Here is a 27375-nt window from a genome sequence, read left to right as displayed (position 1 = left end):
GTCAGAAACCACAATTACAGAGCTCAGCATATCTGGCTAAGTTGGAAGGAAGAAAGAAAGCACACTTCCTGTAACAAACAGCCACAGTTGAGCAAGACATGAAGGAGGAGAATGGATTTTGAGCTGAACGCTAGGAATGTTTTTTGCCATATGAAATGTGTTCACTAAATACAAGAGACTTGATGCAAATTCACAGATCTGTATGATCATTTGTGGGAGGCAGTTTATGAAAGTCTAATATATAGTGTCCAATCATAACAATGATTGTGAGTGGGTTTCTGGGCTCCATTCAAAGTGCTAACTATGATTTATCTCTATACTGCACAATGCCTGGTTACATTATGGGTTGCCTTGTCTAAAATAATCCTATCATGGAGGCTGACGCCAGCAGCTTTCATTTTGGTGCCAGTTGACTATCTGGCTATCCATTTTAAGGATTAGTTTCTACTTCCTATATATAATTCAGTTTTCTTCTGAGTTACCAGCCAGCCTGCAACCACACTGTATTGTTTGAGAATTTATAGAACTGGAGTTCCAACACATTTTAAGGATGCCAGTTTGGAGAATGTTAATCTAGACTGGATGATTTTGCTCTTGGTTCCATTCTATATTTTCCTCCAACTGCCTACCTCACTTAATATCAATTCCTATCACTTTGCTCATATATACAATGAATTTACTAATGTAGTTGTCATTCATAATCACTAGTTCTTCTTTGTTTGCATCAGCCCACATGTCCCTCTTCCTTCAGGGGCATGACTTCTAAATGTGTCCATTGTTACTCATGAGGACTTAAGTTTCACGCTATTTGGTGCCAGATCTTAAGTGTTCCCACAAGTGCTTTTTTGTGATTTTTAACTTCTTTACTGTACTTTAATCTCTCCTTGTTATCACAAAGTCATGTTTTCTCTTCCTGGAGGCATCTGAGATGCCCTCAAAATGGAGACACACAATCTTCCTGAAGGTTTCTTATTTCCAAGAAACCAAGTTCTTTTTATCTTTTCTTAAGCCATCCTCGCCTTGTAAATCTCTTTACCCTCTCCAACATTGTATCAGAAGCACTTCCCACAACCAATTCAATCTTTCTGATGCAAAAATAATTTTCCACCCCTTAACTGAGAAAGACCTATTTAGTGCATTGACAGAAAAGGGCAGGACAAGATCAGTTTTCAATAATTTGACTGCTTCTAGATTATTTGGCTAATTTCTAAAGAAGCCTGTATCCTATCCATACCTAATCAAAATTTGATAGAATGTACTTACTTCTCTCATTTACCCATCCCTGTCCTCCCCCTTCTATTTAATTTCCCAACTGCATTACATGAATCTGAAAATCTGAAGCATACAAATATGTTTCTACTAAATGCTCCAAATTAAATGCCTCTGACTTGCAGAATTCCATCATAAAATAGCTGATTCTAATCCATTACTTATACATTGGCTGTAGAAACCCGTGACTTCCCAAAATGGCTGAGGCAAGTTCTGCCCTATGCTTATACAGTAATCTAGGAAAACTGTTTCCATATACATTAACAACTCCTGTACCCTCCCAAAAAAAACCACCCATGAGAGACAATTTAATATGATCAACCATTCCTCTCTCAACCATTCTCAAGACAATTCATCCAGATTATTCTGAATACTTTCATAATTATTCTGATGTCAGCTACTATTCACATGGACATGTTTAAAATGTTAAAATTATTAGACTGATTTTTAAAGACTGCTTTATTATTGTTGTAGATAACCTAACAAAATAAATAAGCTTTATAAAATAAATGTTTGATCTGAAGAGGCCCAGTGCTATTGTATCTTCTTTTAAATAGCAGAGAATAACTTATACTTCCTGAAAGCCACATCAATTTTAACAGCATCTGTACAAATATAGCCTGAAATGTAACAGTGTCTTGTTATAGTCTTAAGATAATGTAGCTGAGTTAGACCCCGACTTAGTCATGTTTGGAGTAGATCTATTTAAATAATTGGGAGGAGTTAGTGTGACTATGTTTAAGAAAACTTTCAGTATAAAACTTTCAGTATATTAATATACTGCCATAATGTACATTTCTCCAATTCTTTGCTATTTCTATGGGTCAGGCACACAGGCACAGAAATACACCGTAAACAACGTATATTATCTGTACTGTTTGCTATTTGCTGCAACCTGGCAAATTGCTGGGAGGCAAAAAAAATGTTCTTATTTTCCTCCCCAAAAGCTAGGTGTGTCTTATACTTCGGAGTATCCGAAAAATACGGTATATAAAGCTTATATCAGCCAATCAGTGCTTTGTGACTGATTGTTACCTAGGTATCTCGTTACATCACTCAGGTCCAAACCCAAACATGAAAACTTCTACCTTTCTACAAACATGACAGGTAATAAATCACTTGGATTTTGTTGTGTGCATTGTAGGGACAGAACATTCTGGGAAACTATTCCATTTTAATTCCAGCTCACATTGGCCATTGCAATGTTGGTCCTGGGAATTTTATTTTTAATGTAATCAGGGATTTGATAAACTGTACATGTCCCAGTCTTAAAACAGAACATTTTGCATGGTGGCAAAGCTTTCCCTTGCTGACATGCTGGAAGTGCTTTATGTGGGCTTCTTTCCCTAATCATGGCAACACCCTGGTGGCTCCTAGGAGAGGGAAAGTATGAGAAATTTCTTCTAATAAGAACACAAAGTCCCCCGTCAAACTCATTACCATTTTCAAAACAGCCTTTTAAATAACCAGGCTCCAATTATCCTGTTTCAGGAAACTTTAATGGAAGCCTAGCTCCCTAGAGAAGATGGGAAAGGAGGAAGAAAAGAGAAGATGATGACCAGCAGAAAGGTGGATAGACTCAGTTACAGTGGCAAGAGAGTGCACTCTTGACAACCTGAAAGACCAGGTTAGGGTTGTCATGGGGGAGGAGGGGGGAATCAATGTGGTTGCTAAGAGTTTGACAATGATTTAATGGCACAAATTCAATCAATCATAATTGCAAAACTCTCGTCATGCCATGTGATGGAAGAATGGGCGGGTCTTCTTCCATGAATATCAATCTGCACCCTCATCTGGAGTTACACAAAATGGAAATAGATACATCAAAGAACCCACATTTTGCTAACATATAGAATTGTGACATTTCAGAATGAGTTTGGTGTTTTTTTTTTAAAAAAAGTGAGTTTGTGTGTGTGTGCGCATATGTGCATGCAGGGTACAAAGATTTCATCCACTAGGATTATAAACGAATTGTTCTTCAGGTCATGCTAGAAGTACATTGGGATATTGTCCCTGGGAGATTCCATGCCAAAGTCTATGTGTGTCTTTTCTGTTGAAACCAATGTGACGTTTTAAAATGCATCTTGAGCTTTTCATTCCTTTGACAATAAAAATATCACACACATTCACAGCAATGTGAGCCAATTAGCAGACAGACTGTCTGATTAGCAGGCAGACATTTCTGATGGCTGTGGAGCAACATAATGGGCCAAAGGAAGAGAAAGAGAACGATGACAGTGTCCAGGTTGTCGATGCTAAACCATGGCCAATATAGATGAGATTGCAGAAACCTCCTACTCCATCTTTGATACTGCTTGTGCAGTTTACTTGTCTTTAGTTAGCTTTACACACAAAGTAAACATCAACAAACACAAGCTACTATACTCACAGGGTAGTGCCACAGTCAGTCCAGGCTTCTACTAAGTCTACTTGTATTTAATGCATGTTTTTAAAGAATAAATAAGAATCACTGTGGTCTTGTGTTGTTTCTAGGGAGAGAAAGTAGAGACAGGCAGACACTAAGTAACCATCAGTGCTAAGCAAGTCTGGAAATTAGGGGGGAAATAGAAGACAGCAATAACAAATATTTCTATATAATTCTCAGACATAATAAAACAACATAAACATGCCAATTAAATCATCAAAATTTGAACATCACTCTTTTTTTAAAAAACCTGATTAGATCCAACCGATTTGCCTCAATTGCTCTCAGATTCTTAATAAATAAATAAATACTTTAGAAGGGAACATGGGCAAATTCACGTTAAAAATACAGCCAGGATGCCAAAAGGACAATCCAAAATAAATACAAGGATGCCAATTACTGAAATCCTTTGCTAAAGAGGCAGATTAAGTGTTCTCTTCACAGTTTTCTCTCTCTTTTTTTTCAACAGATTAGCCTATTTAACTGATGATGAATCTTTTTTTTAAAAAAAATTCCACACTAATAGTATGGGAAGATTGGGCGTCTCTTGTAATGTATTATCTAATGGAATAAGAGGAAAATGAAATAAGAATAGCTGATTACAGAGGCTTAGTTTACTTAAATGAGCCAATAATTACAATTTTGGAATATTGGTTTAGTTTGATAGTGTTTTTTAACCTGTTGTTCATACAGAAGAATGTAGGACACATAGTGCAGTTGGAACTTAGTAGGTAATCATAGAAAACTGCCTGGATAGTGCATGAATTTTCCTCTCTTTCTTTCCTCAGATTAAAACACCAGCAAAATTAGTGGTGGTCAAAATGTTCATACACTTCAGAAATGTTCTACTTCACTTTCACATTCAGGAGAGGTTATGTCATCCCAAATGCTTCTGGAAGACGTGCATCGTGCAAAACCTGGACACAAGAAGGACCTTCTTTCCTGGGGAAAAAAAGGCATCAAGCAATGCCTCTTGGGAAGCACACCACTTTATTGCATAAAATGAAAAACAAATGCCAGGGCTGAAATCTAATCTTGTAGTATTCAAAATGCTGTCCTTCCTCTTTGGCAGGGATCCCAGCTAGTCCCAGTTTTTTTCATATAAATTGGGTCTCCTCCACCCCACAAGGTGGTTGTTGAAGGAAAGCTCTGTCAAAAGATATGAGAGACAACAAAAAATCACAATGTACCCCAAATATGAACCATTCGTCTATGAAAAGCCTGCTGTTCCTCATGTCCACCTTGTGCGTTTGCTCCAGCCATTCTGCAGGTTCCCGGCTGCGTTTCTCTTCGTTCCTGGATCCCAGGAATCAGACTTACCTCCGATGGGACTATGATGACGAACTTGCCATTATGAGTTTTGAGTTTCAAGCCCAGTCAACTGGATGGGTGGCTTTTGGCTTCACCATTAATAAAAAGATTCCAGGAGCAGACTTCGTGATTGGCGGTGTTCTTCCTGATGGCAACATCTATTTCTCAGTAAGACTAAATCAAGAGTGCCATTTCATTAGGGGCTTGTCTCAGTGCACGTAATTGAGGAGGGGAGAGGGATAATTTGTAGTTTGAAGGTACCAATGAATTTATATGTGATTGTTTCTCGTGACCAATGAGATAGCTGCAGTGTCATTTATGAATTGCTAGGGCCACATTATATTCTCACTCTTGCTGGCTGGCAAAGCAGAAAAAGAATATTTGAGGGAGATGGGTGATTAACAAATGCAAAATATAAATAAATAAATCCCTGATGGCTTCTGCAGTTTTGGCTTGCTTAGTTTATGTTGGAAGGCACAGAAATAATTATTTTTTTGAGGCATAATTTGTGCTTGAAAAGCAATGCTCCCTAAAACCTCAAAAAATAAGGAAGAAAAAGAAATCCTTCTTTCTTTAAAGAAGATAGTGAAATGTCTATAGTTTATTTTGTCTTGGGGATGTTTTCCTATTCAGAAACTATTGATTTTACTACTGAATCTTGTGAAATGGAAAGTCTGGGTCAACTAGCATGCCTGCAAAATTTCAGAGCCAATTATTATGTCTTGAGTTCCAGGATGATTTTTTTCATTGTAATATCAAGAAATATACCTTATTCCTACCAAATTACAAGCTAATTTTTACCCTTAAGCCTAACAAGATGGTTACGTTTTTAAAGTGTGTATACAAATACATATACACATTTACATCAACACAGCCTAATCCCATCTTTAATAGCCAGATGCAGCATTTAGTTCAATTATGCCTATATATACATATTCACTCATACACACACCTTTCTCCTACCTACCTATAGCAATCCTGCAGCAAGATCAATGAGATATGAATGGAATGATTGGTCCAAGGTCTCCAGGGAGGTTCATTCTGGTGATGGTGTCTCTAACTGGATGGTATCTCTTATCCAAATGATGGTCTCTTCCTCTATCCATGGCAACATATTTGTGAGTTCTTCCTATTTCACTCAGGATTGGCATGGTGTGAACGAGGATACCATCCTGGAGGATGAAAGGCAAGATTATGAACTGCTGTCATTGACCCAGGATGCAACGTCCACCACCATGGCATTCAGGCGACAGTATCGGACATGCGATGAACATGACCTGGAAATCACAGTAAGTAAAACAATGGGACCTATTATTTTTGTTTTTTTGTTTCATTCATTCATTCATTCATTCATTCATTTTATTTTATTTTTCATCCCATATTTATTATTTTTATAAATAACCCAAGGCAGCAAACATACCTAATATTCCTTCTTCCTCCTCTTTTCAATCCTGTGAAGTAAGTTGGGTTGAGAGAAAGTGACTGGTTCAAAGTCACCCGGCCAGCTTTCATGCCTCGTTTGAAACTAGAATTCAGAGTCTCCTGGTTTCTAGCATAATGATAAATAATAGCACAGGCAAGGACATGGAGGCAAAAGACAGAAACAAATCAGAATTTGCTGCAACAAAGTGTGAACTGCCTTTGCTTGTTACCCTTTAAAAACTAAAATATTTTCTTTCCTTTTAAAACCAGGGAGCATTTCAAGGGTTTGTTTGTGGTTCAGGTGTTAACTCATAAAGAATAGAGTGGAGTGGAGTGGAACTGAATTGAATTGAATTCTTTATTTGCCAAGTTGATTGGACCAGGGGTGGCTTCCTGCCAGTTCTAACCTCTTCTATAGAAGAGGTTCCACAAATCTACAGTGCTGTTTAGAACCGGTTCCAGCTCCCTCCCCCTGCCCGTCCGCACATCATCAAGATGAAGAGCGAGAAGAGGAATTCTGGGAGTTGAAGTCCACAAGTCTTAAAGCTGTCAAGTTTAAACACCCCTGGGTTTTTTTTCCTAAAGGGTTAGGAGTGCAAGGGTCTTGTAACATGACAGCTTTAAGACTTGCGTGTTCAAATGCCAGAATTTCTGAGCCAACATTTTGGTTGCTAAGCAAGAGCATTGTTAAGTGAGTTTCACCACATTTTACAAGTTGGCCACTGCCACCCAGTCACATGGCTGGCAAGCCACTCCCACCCGGTCACATGGCTGGCAAGCCACTCCCACAAAGCAGGCCACACCTACAGAAGAGGTTCTAAAAAATTTGAACCCCACCACTGGATTGGACATACAAGGATTTTGTCTTTGGTGCATATGCTCTCAGTGTACATAAAAAGAAAAGAGACATTCATCAAGAATCATAAGGTTCAACACTAATGAGAGTCACTGGGTACAAATAAGCAATCAGGAAACAATCAATATCAATATAAATCATAAGGATACAAGCAACAAAGTTACAATCCTTCAGTCATAAGTGGGAGGAGATGGGTGATGATAAAGGTGATGAGTGTTAGAGTATAATACAAAAAACAATGGAAACAGCTTATGCAGTGCTACCAAAATACAATTAAAATTTCAATTAATTAATTAATTTAATTAATTAAAATTAAAATATAAAATCTTTCGAAGTCCATTCAAAGTCGGAAAACACACTTAAAATGAAATATAGGCAGAGGGGAGACAGCTGTTTTGAGACTCCATCTTGTAAAGGTATGTACAATATTTATTGTCATTGTACTTAAATACAACGAAATTGGTTTTAACCTCACTGGTGCAAAATTATAGCAGAAACGAAAAAAGAAAAAAAAAGAAAAAAAACTAGCGTGTGCATGGAGTGATTGTGGTTGTATTTAAAAGTCTCACAGCCCAAGGATAGAAACTATCTTTAAACCTGTTTTTTCGGCTGGCTATACTTTGATGTCTTCCGTCCGATGGTAGAAGTGCAAAGAGACACTGACCAGGGTGTGAATCATCTCTGAGTATCTTCCTTACTCTGCTAAAGCAGCAAGATCTGGCCATGTCATCCAGTGGTGTCAGAGGGCAACCAATGGTTTCTTGTGCCAAATTGATCACTCTCTATAGTGCCTTCCTGTCCGCAGCTGTTAAACCAGCATACCATACTGTAATACAATATGTGAGGACACTTTCTATGGTGGACCGATAAAAAGAGGTCATCAGTCATTGTCCCCCCTGATTTTTTTGCAGGACTCTAAGGAAATGAAGTCTCTGTTGGGGCCTTTCCAATCACCAGAGACGTGTTGTTTTGCAGATAGCAGTTCTTTAGATATAAAAGAATATGGATAGATTGTGTCTACAGACACCGGTCTATGACAATTCACCACAGCCAACTCATTCATTCATTTCATTTCATTTATTCGATTTATAAACCGCCCCCTCTCCCCAATTTGCCATGGCCAACCTGCCACAGCCAACTCACCACAGGACAACTCCCTGTGAGACAATATCAAAGAAATGGTGGAATAGAATCATTAAAGAAAGGATGTAAAAGAATGGGAAAATTAAATGTGAATGACAAAAATTAAAATATTTTAAAAATATTTTAAATAATTAAATCAAATTGTTAAATTGTCCCATAGCAAGTTGCCCCTTGACAAGTTGGCTGTGATGAGTTGGCAGCGGAGAATTGGGCGCAGCAAGTTGGCTGTGGCAGGTTGTCCCATTTCATATGCATCTTCATTCCATCTCTTTGTCACTTGAAACTAAAAGAGCTCAAACTATGTTCCCACTACTGAAAAAAAGAACTAAAAATCTGAGACATCACCACATCCCTCCCAAGCTACACATACACAGAGTTTCATAGTTGCATTGTTCCACTAAACCCATCTTTTAAGTGCTAGTGTTTAATCTGGAACAATTCTCTGTTTCCATAGTATCCCAAAATCCTCTTCTGATATATCTTTCTTTGTCAGAACTGAAGTGGGTGCAAAGCTCTTATTTTAGTGGCAGTCATTTATAGTTATATTTTAAAACCATGAAAAGAAAGAGCCATCCTTTTTAAAAAACAAAGGAAACAGAGAATACATTAGTTAAAGAAATGCCTGCATGTGGCTGGCTAAGTACCTAAACAATGAGAAGAAGAGCTAATCAATGGTTGTGACCTCTGCCCTTATCCCTAAAAAGGAAAAGGAAATGAACTGCCCACCAAGCTATTATGTCTAAATGAGAACTTGGGCTCCTGTTGCTGCTAAGAAATCACTGAGCAGCAAAAGATAATAAGCAATAATTCCCTTCCTAAAAGTAGGTTAAGGACCTCCAAATCTTCCACAGACAATAATCACACTCCTTGAAGTTGTGAAGAGCTGTTACTCCTCTCCCAGATTTCTCTTAGGCAAAAGGCAAGGCTGATGCAATGGTAGAAAAGGCTGCTTTCTGTAGAAAAGGTCTTCCAAAATTCCTAAGATGAATGGATTTAAGGATCTAAATAGTCCAGGTTCATTTAAAAGTTCTGAGCTGCATTTTCATATTAATTAGCAAGCATTCCATATGCATGGAAAGTATCTCTTAGGCTTGAGATACATAAGGGTATAGCCAATAAAATACAAATAAGGAAATAATTGAGGAATCAGTGTGGGTTTTAGATCAAGCTTTCCAAGGATTAAATATATTGAATATGCAATGGATATCAGCAGACCCTTCGGTCGAATTGGTTAATTCATTAGCTAATGAAAAGTTAACCTGATTCTTCAGTGAATTATTAAACAAAACTGGTTCTTTCTGCAAATTTGGAATGCTGCAGATATTAGAAATTAGAGAATATCAGAGTTGGAAGGGACTCGGAGGTCTTCCAGTCCAACCCCCTGCTCAAGCCTATACCATTTTGGACAAATGGCTGTCCAATCTCTCCCTAAAAACTTCCAGTGATGAAGCACCCACAACTTCTGAAGGAAAGCTGTTCCACTCTTTTTCCCTTTGACAGGAAAGTTCTTCTTAATTCTAGGATATTTTGGGATTCTAATACGCTTTCTTCTATCAGTTTCGCAGAGGAGTGCTACAAATATTTTCTACCTGCAATTGCCTTGTGCTTCTTCAGTCTCCCAAGTGAGACGTTCCATAAATAAATCTGTCTGAGTGCTTGCATATGCATTGACATCATTATTCCCAGCTCTTGGGCAAACTGGGCTATGGATCTTAGGTGTAACACCTCCAATATGTCTGAAGGGCAATGGGTTGGGAAACATCTGATCTAAGCACCCAAAGGCATTTCTGCCAGAGTGCCTTAATCTGACTCCTTTGGAATTAAAATTGACCCTCATTAAATGTTTGTTTCAGAAACTGACCACTGCTTCAGCAAATCCTCTGCCCCCAACAGTTCAGTTGTTTGCTTGATGACCAACTGCATTAATCGCCACAAAACAGCAAATCTCTAGACTTGCTATTTTGTGGAAATTAATGCAATTGGTGATCAAGCAAATACTGTCGTTGTTAGACTATCATCATCTGAACCAGGGTGAATGTTATTTTCTTTACTAATTCAACATAACTAAAACCTGTTTTGGGAGAAGAAAGCTTTGTATTTAATCATACAAATCGGTAAGAACATTAGTATGGATTTGTGTTAAGATTCGTATAACTCTGGTAAGAGATGCTTGCAATATGAAAAAAAACAAGGTTCATCACACTGAAGATTAGGAAGAAGAAGAAGAATAATTATATCTTTGTGGCTGCCAGTCAAGCTAAATGTTTAGGGATGTGATAGGACAGAGGATACCTTCCTTTTCATTTGTGTCTACACAGGGTGACACACTACGACTCATGGGTGCATTTGGCACAAATGACACCATTGACTTCTTCAAAGGAAAAATAATCCACAAGTCTCTCTTCTTGATGCTGGTGGCAACTGAAGAGGAACTGAAAAGTCCCAGTGTCTATCATACGCATGATCTGAAAGTAAATGATGTAAGTATCTAAAATTAAAAACTATTTCCATTCCATGGCCCTCACCGGTTCCCAGCAGATTGATCTCTTTCATTCATTGCCTCCTCACTCTGGTGACCACACAGAGCAATACATATCTCTTTCAGGGTCTGAGATATTTACCATGTGCCTTGGCTTTCCCTTTTCAGTTTCCTGTCCCAGAGGATGAGACCACCTATGCCTGTACCTTTCTCCCTTTACCCATTGTCAAGACAAAACATCATATTTATAAGGTAACTAGAAAATCAAGCAGGGTGTTCTGCTGGTGAGATTGACAATTACCCCAGACTCTAAGAGCTTTTCACTTGCTGATTCCTTTCTGGTCTGACCTTGTCTTTTTTTCTGTCCAGTTTGAGCCCAGGGTAACACCTCGGAATATAACATTAGTGCACCACATCATAGCATATGCCTGTGGCAATGGAAGTGTGCTTCCCAGTGGAGTCAGTGACTGCTATGGAGCTGATCCTGAGTTTTCTCTGTGCTCTCAGATAATTGCTGGCTGGGCTGTAGGAGGAGGGGTGAGTGTGTGGATCTTCTAAACCAGATTAAATGGTCCTTATTTCTCATTGAGTGTTTTAACCCACTGTTGTTTGTAAACCTACTATATCCCTGGAACAGTCTTGTATTTTTAAAGATTTTATTTCATAGCAATTTTGGGGAATGAGGGAGGAATCACTCGATATTTTGAATTATCTAGTGCAGTGTGATCATGGGTTTTGCTCAGCATGGTTTTCTTTTTGCAGTTGTTGCCAAATTCAATCATATCATCTGTTTTTTGACACAAGGTTGTGAGGTTTTCTGCCTTTTTATGCAGTTTTTCCTAACTATCTGGATCGAGGTTGTTGCAGTTAGTATGCCTTAAATCTCAACAACATCAAGATCCCAACATATCAACCTATGCTACCCACTATAACCCTTGTGGCGCAGTGGTTAAAGTGCAATATTGCAGGCAAATTCTGCCCACAACTTTGAGTTCGATCCTGATGGGGCTTATCCTTCAAAGTCAATAAAATGTTGGCAGCAATGTGCAAATAATGCTTTTACATTGTATATTGCTCAGAGAGTGCTATGGGTGTTATATAAGTCTAAGTGCTATGGCTATATTTATATGTTCTCTCTCATCTGGCAAGAAATTTAGTGGCATGACTGTCAAGTGATTCTCTCTCTCTCTCTCTCTCTCTCTCTCTCTCTCTCTCTCTCTCTCTCTCTCTCTCCTCCCTCCCTCCATCCCTCCTTCCCTCCCTCCCTCCTTCTCTCTCTCCTACTTCCATAAATAAGTCCTACATGTTCCCAGATGAAACTGGAATCTCCATAGGGACTCCAATTGATCCCCAATGGATCCGACTAGAAATTCATTACAGCAATTTTGATTTAATTCCAGGTAAGCAAAAGTGCAGTGAATTGATTAAGGGAAAGATTAGAGGCACAAACAGGTATCCAAGACAGAATGGAAAGAAGTACATGTTATCAGGATTCAAAGATTCAAATTCCAGATGAAAAGAAATGAATATCTGTAGAGTATGTTTCCAATATCTATAAGGGATAGATCAACTGAGCAAGAGAAACAAAACTGTACCAAAAGCTCTACAATTTTATTTGAGAAATATGTAGTTTCCCAAATAGCAATCTTACCAAGGTGAGTTAAAGGGGGGGGAGGACTGTTTAAGTGAGAGGAGGCAGCATAGTCAGTTCAAAGATGACTAGATAAAACCATGAAAATTTCCCATGATTTCATCTAATCCAGCTGTAATTTCTAAGCAAGGCATAATAAAAAAAAAGGTTTCTTTGATGCTTATTCTGGGTCTCTGATACAATACTGAAATGAGTCCATTGGAGTTGGGCAGTTAATAAATTCAGATTAATAAATGTATGTATCAATGTATGGTTCCTAAATGAATGGAACCCATGGATTTTAGGTGAGTAGTCAAATGCTGTTTCACTCAATTCTGTTATTTCTTTTTCTTAAGGCTTAATTGATAACTCAGGTCTGAGAATATTCTATACTTCGGAGCTTCGTCCATATGACATGGGGGTGATACATACAGGAATTTACACTTTTCCTGTCCATTTCATCCCCCCTCAAGCAGATTCTTTTATGTCTTACGGACTCTGCAATACCAGTCGTTTTAATGAGGTAAGCATAGCAGTCTTTAATTCATCCCATCATAATCATCTCTAGTTATCTTTATTGAACTCTTGAGTTCGGTTGCTCATTCTTATCAAAAGCCTACAGTGGGGAGGCTTCCTTCCTCCCTTCCTCTTTCCTGTTTGTTTGTTTGTTTGCTCTTCAAGTCTGTGTTAACTCATGGCGACATCCTGGAGTAGTCCCTGCAGTTTTCTGGGCAAAATTCAAAACTAGTTCATCATGCCCTTCTTTCCAGGGCTGAGAATGACTGTCTCAAAATTACTCAACTGGCTTTGTGCCTAATGCTGGACTAGAACTCATGATTCCTGCACCAGCAACTTAAATATTACACCAAATTGGCTCTCAATATTAGGCCACCTAAAACATTCCACAAGAGTCCCTCCTAAGCCTCTTATCAGAAAGCTAGTCTGAGGAAACTGACCATCTGAGCAATGAAGTGGTGGAGAGATAAAACTCCTTGAAAGAATTGGTTAAAAGGATGTGTGTGTGATCCAAGTGCATTCAGCAGATGAGGTGGGAAGATTTGATGTTGTCTTGGGTCAATGTGTTATTGCTTGCTCTCACCATGGAAACATTGGAAAGAGATGGGAGATGGAACACTTTTCCAAATGATAGGAAAGTAAAAAGTTATTCCAGCTGTTTCTTCTTCCTGTTTCCAGCCACAATCCCAGTGGTGGGATTCAAAAAGTTTTACTACTGGTTCTGTGGGTGTGGCTTGGTGGGTGTGATGTGGCTTGGTGGGCGTGGCAGGGTAAGGATACTGTAAAATCCCCATTCCCTCCCCACTCCAGGGGAAGGTTACTGCAAAAATCCGCATTTCCTCCTAATCAGCTGGGACTCGGGAGGCAGAGAATAGATGGGGAGGGGCCAGTCAGAGGTGGTATTTATCAGTTCTCCAAACTATTCAAAATTTCCACTACTGGTTCTCCAGAACTGATCAGAACCTGCTGAATACCACCTCCGTACAATCCTTAAGGCTGTGCATAAGTTTTAAAAGAGATCAACCCACTATTCTTGTGTCTCCTGTAAAAAACATCAAGATTTGGTCCTGCAGACAGAGTAGATGTGAAGATAAATATGTTATCTTATAATCCTGTTGAGTAATAACAGAACTGGTGGATGGAGAGGAACACATAAGTAGGGACGTTTCCTCCTCCTGCTGTTTTTCATCCCAGATCCAGTCTAAAACTAGTTCATCTCTTTTCTTCTCCAGATCAATGGGAATCCAGTTCCAGATATGCATGTCTTTGGTTATTTACTCCATACCCACCTAGCTGGAAGAGGACTGAGAGGTATCCAATACCGGTAAGCAAACTTTTTAGGGCAGATGTAATAGCAACACAATTCCCCCCCCCCCAACTAAAACCAATATGGGAATGGCTTAAAAGCAAAAACTGAAGAACTCTGATTTTCCATCGTTATGGCTGAGAGAGCAGTACATTTCTTGGCAGTATGCTGGTAGTCTTGTCCAATATAAACACAAACACCAAAATGGAAAGAGTCTCTATGAAAGCACTATTGTCCACCTAGATATAATTTTCTTGGCTGTGGTCAAACCTAAAAGGTAGGAAAGACAAAGTGGACAGGGATCTAGCACCCAAGCCACAAAACAGGGGCATGTTCATAAGGCCAACCAAAGAAAGCGGCTGTAATTGTACAGGTTTCAGGTTGGGTGTTTCCTTGACCTGTTCAGTCAAGAGTTGCTTCATTGGTAGTTGCCCTGTGCCTTTATTCCTTTAACCTTCCTTAACCTCATTCTTTAAAATCAAGATAAGACCCTGATAGCAACTATGTCACTGTTTCTAATGCAGAAACATTTGCCACCAATTTTCCCTAAAAAACCAGCTGAGATTCCTTGGCCTCATTCAGATCCTACTCCTGCAGACATTGACTTTCTTTTTCCCTCAACAGAGGACTGTGGGAGACACCATCCTGACACTGACCCATGCCCTAGAGAGCTCCCCATGCCAAAGAGAACAGCCAATATCCTAACAAGAGAGGCTTTGTGCTACATGCTGATGGAGCCAAGGCTAATGTGAAGACACAGCCATAAAATTCTTTCTTCTAATCCTGTAAATAAATCAATACATTGACATTTGAGCTGCAGTGATCTTTGGAAACATTTCTCTGGAAATTATTAGATCATGGTTGTTCTTACACCCCAAATATAACCATCTCTGCAGCGTGAGCAATGATCAATCTCACTGATATTGTCTCTATGTACAGGAATGGAAAACAGTTGAGGATCCTCTGTGAAGACAATAAATATGATTTCAATCTTCAGGAAACAAGAGACTTGAAGAAGCATATTATTCTCAAACCAGTACGTCATTCTAAGATATCTGTTTGAGTTAGAGTTAGGCAATAAGCCCCTTATTATGGAGACCCCATATTCTCTCAGATTTCTAATGACTGCTTTGTTCACAGGGAGATGATTTCCTGGTAGAGTGCCACTATCAAACTAAAGAACGGACAGAGACAATATTTGTAAGTCTTCTCTGAATACTTAGGATAGACAGAATGGTGGATAGACCATGTTTGAAAATTAGATCAGGCTGATCCTGTAATTGGGTATGTCTAATCTAATGAAGACAAGTATTAGGAATGAAATGGTAGCAGTCTTCCAGTACCTGAGGGATTGTCACAGAGAACTTATTATCCAAAACATCTGAGGGCACGACAAGAATGGGTGGAACACCATTAAAGAGAGATTTCACTTAGAACCAAGGAGAATTCTCATGTCTGTACGAACAAATAAACCACTGGAACAGCTTGTTTCCCAGAGTTCTAGGTACTCTATCACTGGAGGTTTTTAAGAAGACATTGGACAACCATTTGTCTGAAATGGTATAGGGTCTCCTGCTTGAAAGACCTTCAAGATCCTTTCCAACCCAATCACTTTGTGTTCTATGTTCTAACCTTATTCCCACAACAAAAGTTTTCAGGATAAGCTGAACTGAAGCTCCTACACAATCTACTTCTCTTCCATGAAACCTTTCTTTTTCTTTACTCAGGGAGGCCCAAGTACCCTGAATGAAATGTGCCTGATATTCCTCTTCTACTATCCTCGCAACATCATATCCAGCTGCCTAGCACTCCCAGACATTCAATATGTTGCCAATCAGCTTGGTCAGGAGGCAAATGAGTGAGTGCTTCAGGCTAGGCCCAAGAAACTATGCTTGGAAATCATAGCGGGAGAATGTGTGAGGAAGGCTTACTACCAAAGCATCATAATGTCAAAGCACCCTGGACAACTAGTTACCACTCCAATTATAGAATGCAGAATCCTCCGTTTTTTCTGATGTTTAATAGGGAATGGGATGCCAGCAGAGAAACCAATCTGCACAGATCTTGAAGGGAAGCATCCTAAGGGAACATCTGTGGTTTGTGCAAATGATATACACCTATATATCAGTATAGATGAACCTCTGTATAGCAGGAGTGTAAAACCTGTATCATCAGAGTGGAGACATCAACTTGAACTATATTTAGCTAATGTAATCCATTTAAATCCAATTAAGTCAAATGTTTGTCCTATTCCCTGCTCAATTTGGGGGGGGGGGGTCCCCAGCATGCTTTTCAATGTTTTGCAGAGGGTCTCCCTTAACTCATACGTAGTGCCAGATGCAACTTTGAGATTGAAAAAATTGTCCAATACTGCTATGGGGGAAAAAATAAGCCTTTCAAATGTTCTGGGTGTAATTTGAATGGAGTCTAGCAGTAACTGGTTGAGCTGGAGACTGCATTTAATTACACACCCATTATTCCTAACCATTAGCTAGGTCGTTACCATCCTCTCCTCTATTAGTTGCCTGTTTTCAAGCATTAGCTTTTGTGGATGCAGCTTTTTCTGTCTCCATGTCTCATCTTGGTATCTGTACGCAACTCCCTATGTTGTGATTTCACCCTGCAGCGCAACAGAAGGAATGATGGCCATCAACTCTGTACAATGGGACAATGAAACTATCAAGAAAGCAGAGAAAGCATGCAAAGAAGCACCTCAGATTATTAACATAAAAAACATTGATGTAAGTAGGCTTTAAATACTGGAGGAAATACAATTGTTGAACTGGAAATGAAATGAGACAACTTGCCACGGCCAACTCATCACTGCCAACCCACCATGGAACAACTCGCCAAACGACAATTCAACAATTTGATTTAATTATTTAAAATATTTTAATTTTTGTCATTCACATTTCATTTTGGGGCTCTTTTTGCACCCTTTCTTAAATTATTTTATTGTATCATTTATTTGATATTAGTGTAACACTTATTCCACGGTGAGTTGTCTCACAGCAAGTTGGCCATGATAAGTTGTTTGTGGTGAGTTGTCATAGACCCAACTGGAGAAGCTAGAAAATGGAACAATAGATAGCTAGTCTTGGATCTCCGTGAGGTTTATACCTTCCAATCTCTCTTTATTCTGAACATGGTGTGAAGAATAGCAATAAATTAGGCAGCATCTTTCCAAATTTTATGCAACTGAAGCTGACATATTGTTAGTTTCAACTCTCATCAAAGGGAACACAGACAAAGGCGACATGTAGCTCAAAACAAAAATAGACCAGGTAATTGAAAAGCATTTATGGGCTTCCTTTTCCCATTCCTTTTCAGCCAAATTGGTCCTTTGTCCATTTTCCTCTTTGGATGGTCTTCTACATTTGGCTTTGCCTTAGTTCATTCCTTGCTTGACCTCTATCTTCTTCTAGATTAAAAATCCCTCTTTTTGTTCAGATTCTGACACAGTAGCCACTGAAAATTGGGACAGGAAAAAGATGTAAAAGTGTATTCTTTTTTTTAAAATCTGCAGTAAACCTTTTTTCTCAATTGTAAATAGGTAAACCAACCACATGTATCACCTTCTAGTTCCAAGTCTTCTTTTGACTTGGTTGGGTTCCAACTCATTTTCAACCCATTTTTAGAAATATATTCTTCTATGTTCCATTCATCTCCTTGGAAAGTTTTTTTAAAATACAAAGATGGTTATCTGCCAGAAAATGTATAAATATTTAAATAAGACATCACACTCAGTACATTTCCAGCATCACATTTTCCTAAAATAAAACAAACAAACCTGGAATAAGCAGAGTATTGAAATAGTCACTCCTGCTAGTGGTTTTTATTTTAACATTTAAATTAGGTCTGTCTATTCTAATTTCACCTAGAAAAAAATAATGACCTTGTCTTGCCCAAAGACTGGGGTCCTTAACCAGAGGTCTTTTTACTGTATACATACGTGTGTGTGTGTGTGTGTGTGTGCGTGCAGACACAGATACATATACATATACAACTTTCACTGATCTCTAATTGAAATTTAGCTTGTATTGTAGGTGATTTAACAAACCACAAGCCTATATATTACTATTATTTGTTATTTTTTAAATAATTTGATAACTGTATTTGAACATAATGGGTTCCCTTTCTAACAAAATATATTGATATTGTTATAACACACAATATACATATACATAATGTAATATAACAAGATACATGTGTTTTATTATAAACTAGTTTTATGAACTTAAAGACATTCTTCTGACCAAAGCATTGTACGTTTCTTGAAGCTCTCAAATAATCCAGGGTTTAAGAATCCTTTCCTTAAGAAGATGGGCAAGAGCCCAACAAGTAGGTATTGCCTATCCTGAACATTTTGCTCCTTTACTTGTAGGAGGTGATGATAAACGAAACTGGTTTCATTCCTGATATTGATGTTCCTGAACCAGAACCCTGCAAGTTGAGTCCAAGAGACACAACTGCAACACGTCAACCAGAAGGGCACACCAAGTACAAAGCAATTCCAGATGTGGTTTCCAAAGATGTTAGCACCTTTTAGCCTGCTGTTCATAGCTTTGGGGTTTGTTAGGCTTCTCGTCTTCTCCCCTCCCTCCCCTGGTATGAGTTAAGAGCTACCCTTGCCAGCTTGTAGTCCCAAGCCCAGTTGTGCAACTGCTGTTGTTCTTTACTTTTTTCTGTGGCTGGATGGCTGGGGGTCTACACCCAACCACTTTTTTATTGCTGTGTGTATAAAGTTCAAAGCTGAAACAAGCTAGACAACACTAGGGAGAAGGCCAAATGCCAGTATATCACCTGGAATTTAGAGAGGACCTATCCTTCTTTTCAATTTCAAGCCAATCCTTCCATACTGTTTTCTACACTGGGAAGAAATAGGGCATCAGTCATGGGATAAACAGAGAATAAGAGCCCAGGGCAAATGTGGGCAACCAGTGAATTTTATAGCAGACTTCCTCAACCTGATATCTCCAAATATATCATCTGGATTGGAATTCCCAGCCAACGTAGCCAAATTCCTTGCTACCTGGGAGGTTTGAATATATGGAAGATACCTGGGTAAAAAAAGGGAACTCTTAAGTATTCTCTTGTGTTCAACCATGTGCCTTGCATTGATTGTCTGGGAAGGCAAGCAAAATGCCTTTATTGGAAGACCATTAGAAAGCAGTCTGAGGTAACCCACAGTAATAACATCCACAGCTGAAACAATACGCACAAGGAAGTGGAGCAGTTAAGTTGGCCCTTGACTTGAGTAAAAATGAATTCATACATGAACCCAACACATAGTATATTTAAGTATATTAAAATGGAGAAAATGATTGGTAGAAATGCAATAGAACATTAAATCTTATAAAAATAGAACACAGTATTGTGCATTTTGATATGTGAAACAAAGGACTGGATTTGCCACTCTTATCATTAGCAATTCAATTCTGTTTTGAAGGTTCCACTAGAATAAAAGGATGGGACAGACATATAATAAAAATAATATCTACCTTTAGTGTAATAAAAACAAACATTACAAGAGCATTTCTACTTTTCCTTAGCATATCCAACATCCAATATATTAACAGTTGTAATGTTAAGATCTTTAATGATAGTTTCTCTGTAAATGTGATTAAAATAAGATTTACTTTCATATTTTATATAATTTTTAACCAAAAATTATAACATTTTGGGATTTTTTAAAAATAAATAGATGTAGATTTGGTATGGAAATGTTCAGCTGATTAAAAATACAGATACCTGATTATGACAATCAAACATAAATTTTTATGTGATTCGTGCACATGTTTCTGTCTTCTTTAATATACAGTACTTGCAAGTTGTCTTCCAAACCACTAGTTTGGAGACAGAATAGGCTAGGTCTGTGCTCCTTTGATACAAATTAAAGACTTGTCTCTTGATGGTTGACCATTAAAGCTATCCGCCCCTCTGCTGTCCCTCACCCCAATTTCTTCGTGAAAATTGAGCTATACCCATATGGACATGTAGACATGCAGGTGTTTAATAATACAAATATTTGTCAATTGCTTCATTATTAAAACAGCTGAGTCCATCCAAATAGCGGTGCTGAATTCTCTCCTGAATGATATACTTTCACTTGCCAGTAGATCAATATGCCCATATTTTCACTGCTTCTCTGCATTCAACCTACAGGTACTTCTTGACTTACCCCCAAAATTGGACCCAACATTTACATTGCTAAGCAAGGCAGGTGTTAAGTGAGTTTTGCCCCATTTTATGACCTTTCTTGTTAAAGAAATCACTGCAGCTGATAAGTTAGTAACACAGATGTTAAGTGAATCTGGCTTCCCCTTTGACTTTGCTTGTCAGGAGGTCAGAAAAGGGAGATCACACAACCCTGGGACACTACAACAGTCATAAATACAAGTCAGTTGCCAAGAAACCAAGTTCTTTATATCTTTTCTTAAGCGATCCTCGCCTTGTAATCCTCTTTTCCCTCTCCAACATATTATCAGAAGTGCCTCCCATTTCCAATTCAATCATTCTGATTCAAAAACTATTGTCTAGCCCTGAACCGACTAAGAGCTATTTAATGCTTTGATAGAAAGTGGTAGGACAAGATCAGTTCTCAATAGGTTTTGGCTGCTTATAGATTATTTGACTGATTTCTGAAAAGGCTTGGTCTATCCTGTCCATATGTAGTCATAATCTGATAGAATATACAGGTAGACCTTGACTTACAACAGTTCATTTAGTCATAATTCAGAGTTACGACGGCACTGAAAAAAGCGACTCATGGCCATTTTTCACACTTATGACCATTACGTATAAATCATGGTCAGGTGATTTACATTTGGATGCTTGTCAACTGGTTCATATGGGACCAGGTGATCACCTTTTGCAACCTTCTGACAAGCAAAGACATATTCACTTAACAATCATGTTACTAATTTAACAACTGCAGTGATTCACTTAACAAATGTAACAAGAAAAGTTCTAAAATGGGACAAAACTCATTTAACAAATTTCTCACTTAACAATATAAATGTTGGACTCAATTGTGGTTATAAGTTGAAGACTGCCTGTACTTAATTCTCTCATTTACCCATCCCTATCCTACCTATTGTACTTAATTTTCCAACTGCATTACATGAATCTGAAAATCTGCAGCATACAAATATATTTCTAGTAAATACTCGAAATTTGCAAATTCTGACTTGTAGAATTCCATCATAAAATAGCTGATTCCATTCCATTACTTATATATTGGCTGTAAGCATATTTCATTTTTTAGAAACCCATGACTTCCCAAACTGGCTGAGGCAAGTATTTGTATAGCCTTTATTGTCATTGTACATCATGTATGTGAAATTGGTTTTAGCCTCACAGCTCAATCCATGACAAAAAATACAAACAACATAAATAGTATAAAGAATAATCCCTATGCAAGTGATGCAAGTAAATACTGCCCTATGCTTATGCAGTAATCTAGGAAAACTGTTTCCATATAAATTAACAACTCCTGTACATTTACACACACCCAAAAAAAAACCTCCAAACCTTGTTCTTTTTACTCTAGGAAAAGATGAGAGACACTTTAACATGATCAACCATTCCTCCCTCAATCATTCTCAAGAAACTTCATCCACATTATTTTGAATATTTTCATAACTATTCAGATGTCAGTGTACTATTTGCATGGACATGTTTAAAAATCTGTAAATGTATACAGAAAGTCTCCCACCAATTAGTTTTGGTATTTCTGGCCAATAACCAAGTACAGAAAACTTACCAGCCAATCAGTGCTTTGTGACTGATCGTTCACCAGGCGTCTCACTTCACCACTCGGGTCCACACCTAAACATGAAAACCTCTCCCTTTCTACAAACAAAAGGTAATAAATCGCTTGGATTTTGTCATGTGCAAAATGTTCCATTTTGTTCCATTCTGTCCAGGGACAGAACCTTCTGGGAAACTATTCCATTTTAATTCCAGTTTACATTGGAAATTCCAAGATGGGCCCTGGCCATTTTGTTTTTAATGTAACAGGAAGCGATGTGATAAATTGGACCTATTCCAGCCTCAAAACAGAACATTTTGCAGGGTGGCAAAGCTTTCACTTGCTGACATGCTGGCAGTGCTGTATGTAGGCTGTCTTCCTGTGGTGGATTCCTGCCAGTTCAGACTAGTTCGGCGTGAGTCACTGGAACTGGCAGCAACCCAGGCCTGCCATGTCCCCAAACTGGTTCTCCAAGCAGTGCCTTTGGCACCGCCATCTTCTTATTTGTTTCTGCACATGCGCAGAGCAATTTTTATTGGAAGGAGCATGTACATACAGCACACACAAGTGCGTGCACGGCCAGGCCATGAGTGAACCGGCACCAATGACTGCTGGAACCCACCCCTGCTTCCTTCCCTACTCATGGCAGCACCCAGGCAGTTCCTAGGAGAGGGAAAGTGACCTGAATGAGGAATTCCTCACTTTTTTCAGTGCCATTGTAACTCTCAACGGTCACTAAACAAACTGTTGTAAGTCTATCTAATTTCCCCCCCAATATTTTGCCTCAGCTTTCCTTTGAAATTTCTCTAATCGCTTCACAACTCTGAAGCCTATCCTTCAGGAGTGGAGTCATAACGATAACTCTGTTTGTTTCTGTTTTGGGGCATGATATCAAAGTTAGAGATTTTTATAAATTCAGAGAGGATACAACAGGGGTGGGTTCCTGCCAGTTCTAACCTCTTCTATAGAAGAGGTTTCACAAATCTACAGTGCCATTTAGAACTGGTTCCAGCTCCCTCCCCCCGCCCGTTCCCACATCATCAAGATGAAGAGCGAGAGGAGGAATTCTGGGAGTTGAAGTCCACAAGTCTTAAAGCTGTCAAGTTTGAACACCCCTGGGGGTTTTTTTCTAAAGGGTTAGGGGTGCAAGGGTCTTTTAACTTGACAGCTTTAAGACTTGCACACTTCAATGCCAGAGTTCCTGAGCCAACATTTTGGTTGCTAACCAAGAGCATTATTAAGTGAGTTTCACCACATTTTACAAGTTGGCCATGCCCACCCAGTCACATGGCTGTCAAGCAACTCCCACCCAGTCACATGGCTGTCAAGCCACTCCCACCCGGTCACATGGCCGGCAAGCCACTCCCACAAAGCAGGCCACACCTACAGAAGAGGTTCTAAAACATTTTGAAACCCACCATTGGGATACAAGGACACCTTTAAAATATATGGAAATAACTGATAATTTTCCCATTGGAGGGAAAAAAAAGTTGTATCTATATGAAATAATAGACATTTTAGAAGTAAACTTGCAAACTGGGATTTGAAACAAAATAAGAATTTGTTCTGCTTCTGTGAAGCATGCAGTTTCATATTTCACTTTATCTGAAGTACAGGTTGTGAAGCTTGTTACTTCGAACCAAGTGTGTATTTTTCTTTTGTTTTTCTTCCTAGTTTATAATATTTGGAAATTTAAAATAGAATATAGTTGCTATTCGCAAGCCCATTTCTGAAGAAAGAAGAAATATCTGCATTTATTAGGGCAGTGAATGCTTCAAAATTTATTTAGAAAACATTTAAGTACAGCATCTCTCTCCTGGTCATTAAAAATGTGTAACTTTTTTCACTTTGAGCCTGAAGTCACATTATCAATACAGATAGTCCTTAACATAAGACTGCCACAGAGCCCAGAATTACACTCATAACTTGTTGCTGTCGTAAGTTGAGGCATCTGTGACTGGACCTAAATTTTCAACATTTTTACAGTAGTTGTTAAGCAAATGCTATAGTCATTAAGCAAACACTGAAGTCATTAAATGAATGCCAGGACACTGCTGTTCTGTCATAAGTCAGAAGTAGGGATATGCAATCACCATAACTCCTAAAATAAGTCAGAAGTAGCTCTGGGGCAGTTCCTCATAACTTCAAATAGTCATTGTACAACCAGTCATAAATCAAGGACTGCCTACAATGAATGGCTTGTTTAAATACAATAAAATGTACCTGTAGAGGTGGTAGAATCAAAAAGTTAGCAATTACCACTTGCATAGGAGGAGCTTTTCAAGTCACAAAAATTAAATAATTGTATTTTATTAGGGAAAACCCTCATTGCTGTCAGATCTATCAGGGGAGAAGAGGACCTGTCCTGTCCCTTCCCAAGCCAGGCCACGGCAGGAGGCGATGTATGTCTGGCATGGCCCTTAAGCAGCAGCAGAGGCAGTGGCACCAGCCCAGCCAGCAGTCGCTCCCTCACGGGCCAGACTCATTGTAGCCATGTCCCAGTGAATAGCCCCAACTATAGCCCCAACATCCACTGCTACATGTCCCACTTGGGAGGAATGGGAAGGGGAGTGGAAGTCCTGGCTGCAACCAGAGCCTCGGCAGGCCAGTGGGGAGTATACACATTGACTCCTCCCCTCCCTGGAGCATGTGCATGTGCCCCCAAGAGACAGGCAGGTGGGCAGGAACATAGCCAGTCTTCTTGGAAATGTGGACACCGCAATGATTGGGCAAGCGAGGCTCAAATGGTGCCTGCTCTGCTTCCTCGACATTCCCACCAGGCCATGGCAATGCATGAATAGATACATTTTGGTTTGCAGAGGGGAGGTATTTCTATCCTATACTTCTGCTTCTGCTAAAGGAAAAACAACTCAGGGCAATCCCATTCCCAGGCCAGCTGGCAGGTCTCTCAGAGCCTCCATGTGTTCACTCTTAAAAAGGGCTCGTGGCTAGTTTTAATTGGCCCTTCATTCTCTCCCCAGACGTGTCAAGATGGAGAAATGGACGCCAAGCGTCCAATTATGGAAAGCTCCACTGAGTTGGTAAGGGCTGACCCTCTCCTCATCATGCTAATGGCAGAAGCCCTGTCTCTACGAATGTGTTGATATGCCAACAGACAGAATCGTTGCATTGTTATTCCAGGATCCATTGGAAGAATCCCTTCCATGTACATCCCCTCCGGATGTACAGAGGCTGTGTCCATCAAGGTAGGTAGCACCTGGGAGGGAGAAGACCCCTGCTGGTTCACAAGGGGCTTGCAGGGGAAAAAAGATGAACAGACCAGGTGGCTCATCATGGAAAGGGAAAGCTGAGCTAGCTTGAGAAATTTAAACATTTCTCCTTCTTCCGCTGGACAGTATGTCAGAATCCTTGGAACAGAAGCCCCTGCCCTCAGAGGTAAGAAGGTTTTGGCAATGGGGCCGAGGGAGGCTATGCCACAAGTCCTGATAGGGGAGGAGGAAATTGTGCAATATATCCTCCTAGGCTTAAGGCTTCCAAAGGTCCTCTTTCTCTTGGCACGTAGGGGCTGAATGCCTTGATGCTGCCATTTGCAGGATTCTATGAAGGTCCTGGTGGGCTCCACATGCAACAGCCTAGAGGACATGGACTCCCTTGATGAGCTTCTGGATGAGGTGTCAGAGGGAAGCTGGGAAGAGGATGCAGTGGCTTCTGATGCCGGTGATTCTTCCAGTCCATGGGTAAGAAAGTGTTTTCTCTTGGGAAGGGTTGGAGGCAAAGAGTAGAGAGCCTATTTTTTTCATCCCCATTCAATAGGCCCTCTTTTAGGGACTTGTAGGTCTCTTTTGCCCTCATGGCTAAAGAAGAATCACTGTCGTGCCCAGGATTCTCCTGACTCGGAAGCCACACTTGCAGACCTTAGCAGCCTGGACAAAGACTCCCTGGACCTCTCCCTTGAATTTAAAAAGGTATCTATTTCAGATTCTCCATGTCAAAGAGTCTTTTGCATCCTAGTGAAGCAATGAGCTATGCCATGCAGGGCCACCTAAGGCAGACAGGTCAGAGTGGAAGGTGCTGATACAAGGTGGCCCACTGGAGAAGGAAGTGCCAATCCTCTCCAGTACCCTTACTAAGAAAACCCCATAAAAGGTTTCAAAAGGCTAAAAGCTACCAGTATGATGCCAAAAAATAAACCCCTCAGATCGGAAGATGTCCAATATGCTACCTAGGAAGGGCAGAGGGTGATGACAGGTAACTCCAGAAAGAGGAAAGTGTTTGTACTTTTATAGAAAGTGTGTGGTACTAATAATAGCCTTTGATTCCTCCCCCAGATGCTTCCCTTCCAAGGTCCCTTCCAACTCTGTTGTTCTGTTCTGTTATTCTGCTTCAGCAACGGAGACAGATGGCGGAATCACCATCACCGTAAGGAGCTGCTTCCCACCCACCCACCCGGAACTTTCCAAAACCCAATATATTAAAGTAGTGGTTTTAAAATCTTTAATAATAATTACTTTATAAATAATAATTGTAAATAAAATAAGTTATTATAATATATTATTAGTATATTTTAATAGATATATATATATAATAAGAAAATATTCATCTGATTAAGTGTTTATTTAAAAAAAGGATAGTTGCAAATGTTTCTGTCATCTTTAGTGTACTTGCAAGTTTCCTTCCAAATCACTAGGGGGCAGGCTGGGCCTGTGCTACTCTGAAAAAAATATTTTGATGTTGTGGCTTTACCATTAAAGCTAACAGTCCCTCTGGTGTCCCTCACCTCAATTTATGCCTGAAGATTGAGCTATACCTATATGGACATGTAGACATGCAAGTGTCTAATAAATGTAAGTGTTTCTCAATTACTTCATTATTGAAACAACTATCAGTCCACCAAAATTAGGGGGGTTGCTGCAGTGGTGGGTTCCAGAACCTATTGCAACCGGTACGATGCAATGGGCCCCTGCATCTCCCACATACACACATGCAGCGCGCATATGCATCCTTACCTCCACGACGCCTCCAAGACGCCGTATGCTCCATATGCCGAAGCGCCAAAAAGCTCAAATACATGTAAGGAGTTCAGGCGGGCTGGTGGGCCCTCCAGAGCACCAAACCAGAACAATACGCGGTGCTCCCTGCAGGCACTGGTACGCCCATACCGGGGCGTACCGCCTCCAACCCACCACTGGGTTGCTACATTATCTCCTGAATAACCTTTTCTTGCCAGCACATCAATATGCTATATTTGTATTACATCCACTATATTTTGTCCTGACTATTTTACCAAGACAAATCTGCTCATGC

At 39.5% G+C, this 27375-nt stretch overlaps 1 protein-coding gene across 1 annotated transcript; it reads left to right on the top strand.

Annotated features, from left to right (window-relative positions):
* Positions 1–4891: 4891 nt before the first annotated feature.
* Positions 4892–26494, top strand: LOC309387373 (putative DBH-like monooxygenase protein 2; the record flags this gene model as incomplete). The annotated part of the gene is made up of 16 exons (XM_081943846.1): positions 4892–5173; positions 6148–6294; positions 10745–10906; positions 11074–11157; positions 11275–11442; positions 12203–12305; positions 12892–13058; positions 14284–14375; positions 15297–15393; positions 15498–15557; positions 16085–16215; positions 16984–17098; positions 18742–18891; positions 25092–25151; positions 25665–25808; positions 26459–26494. The coding sequence occupies 16 exons, from the start codon at positions 4892–4894 to the stop codon at positions 26492–26494; spliced, it is 1998 nt and encodes a 665-aa protein (XP_081799972.1).
* Positions 26495–27375: the final 881 nt, after the last annotated feature.

This window comes from Natrix helvetica (genome assembly GCF_964273705.1).
Source record: "Natrix helvetica genome assembly, chromosome: 2".
NCBI lineage: Eukaryota > Metazoa > Chordata > Lepidosauria > Squamata > Natricidae > Natrix > Natrix helvetica.
The sequence above is the reverse complement of the archived record's forward strand: the minus strand, read 5'-3'. Positions and strand labels throughout refer to the sequence as shown.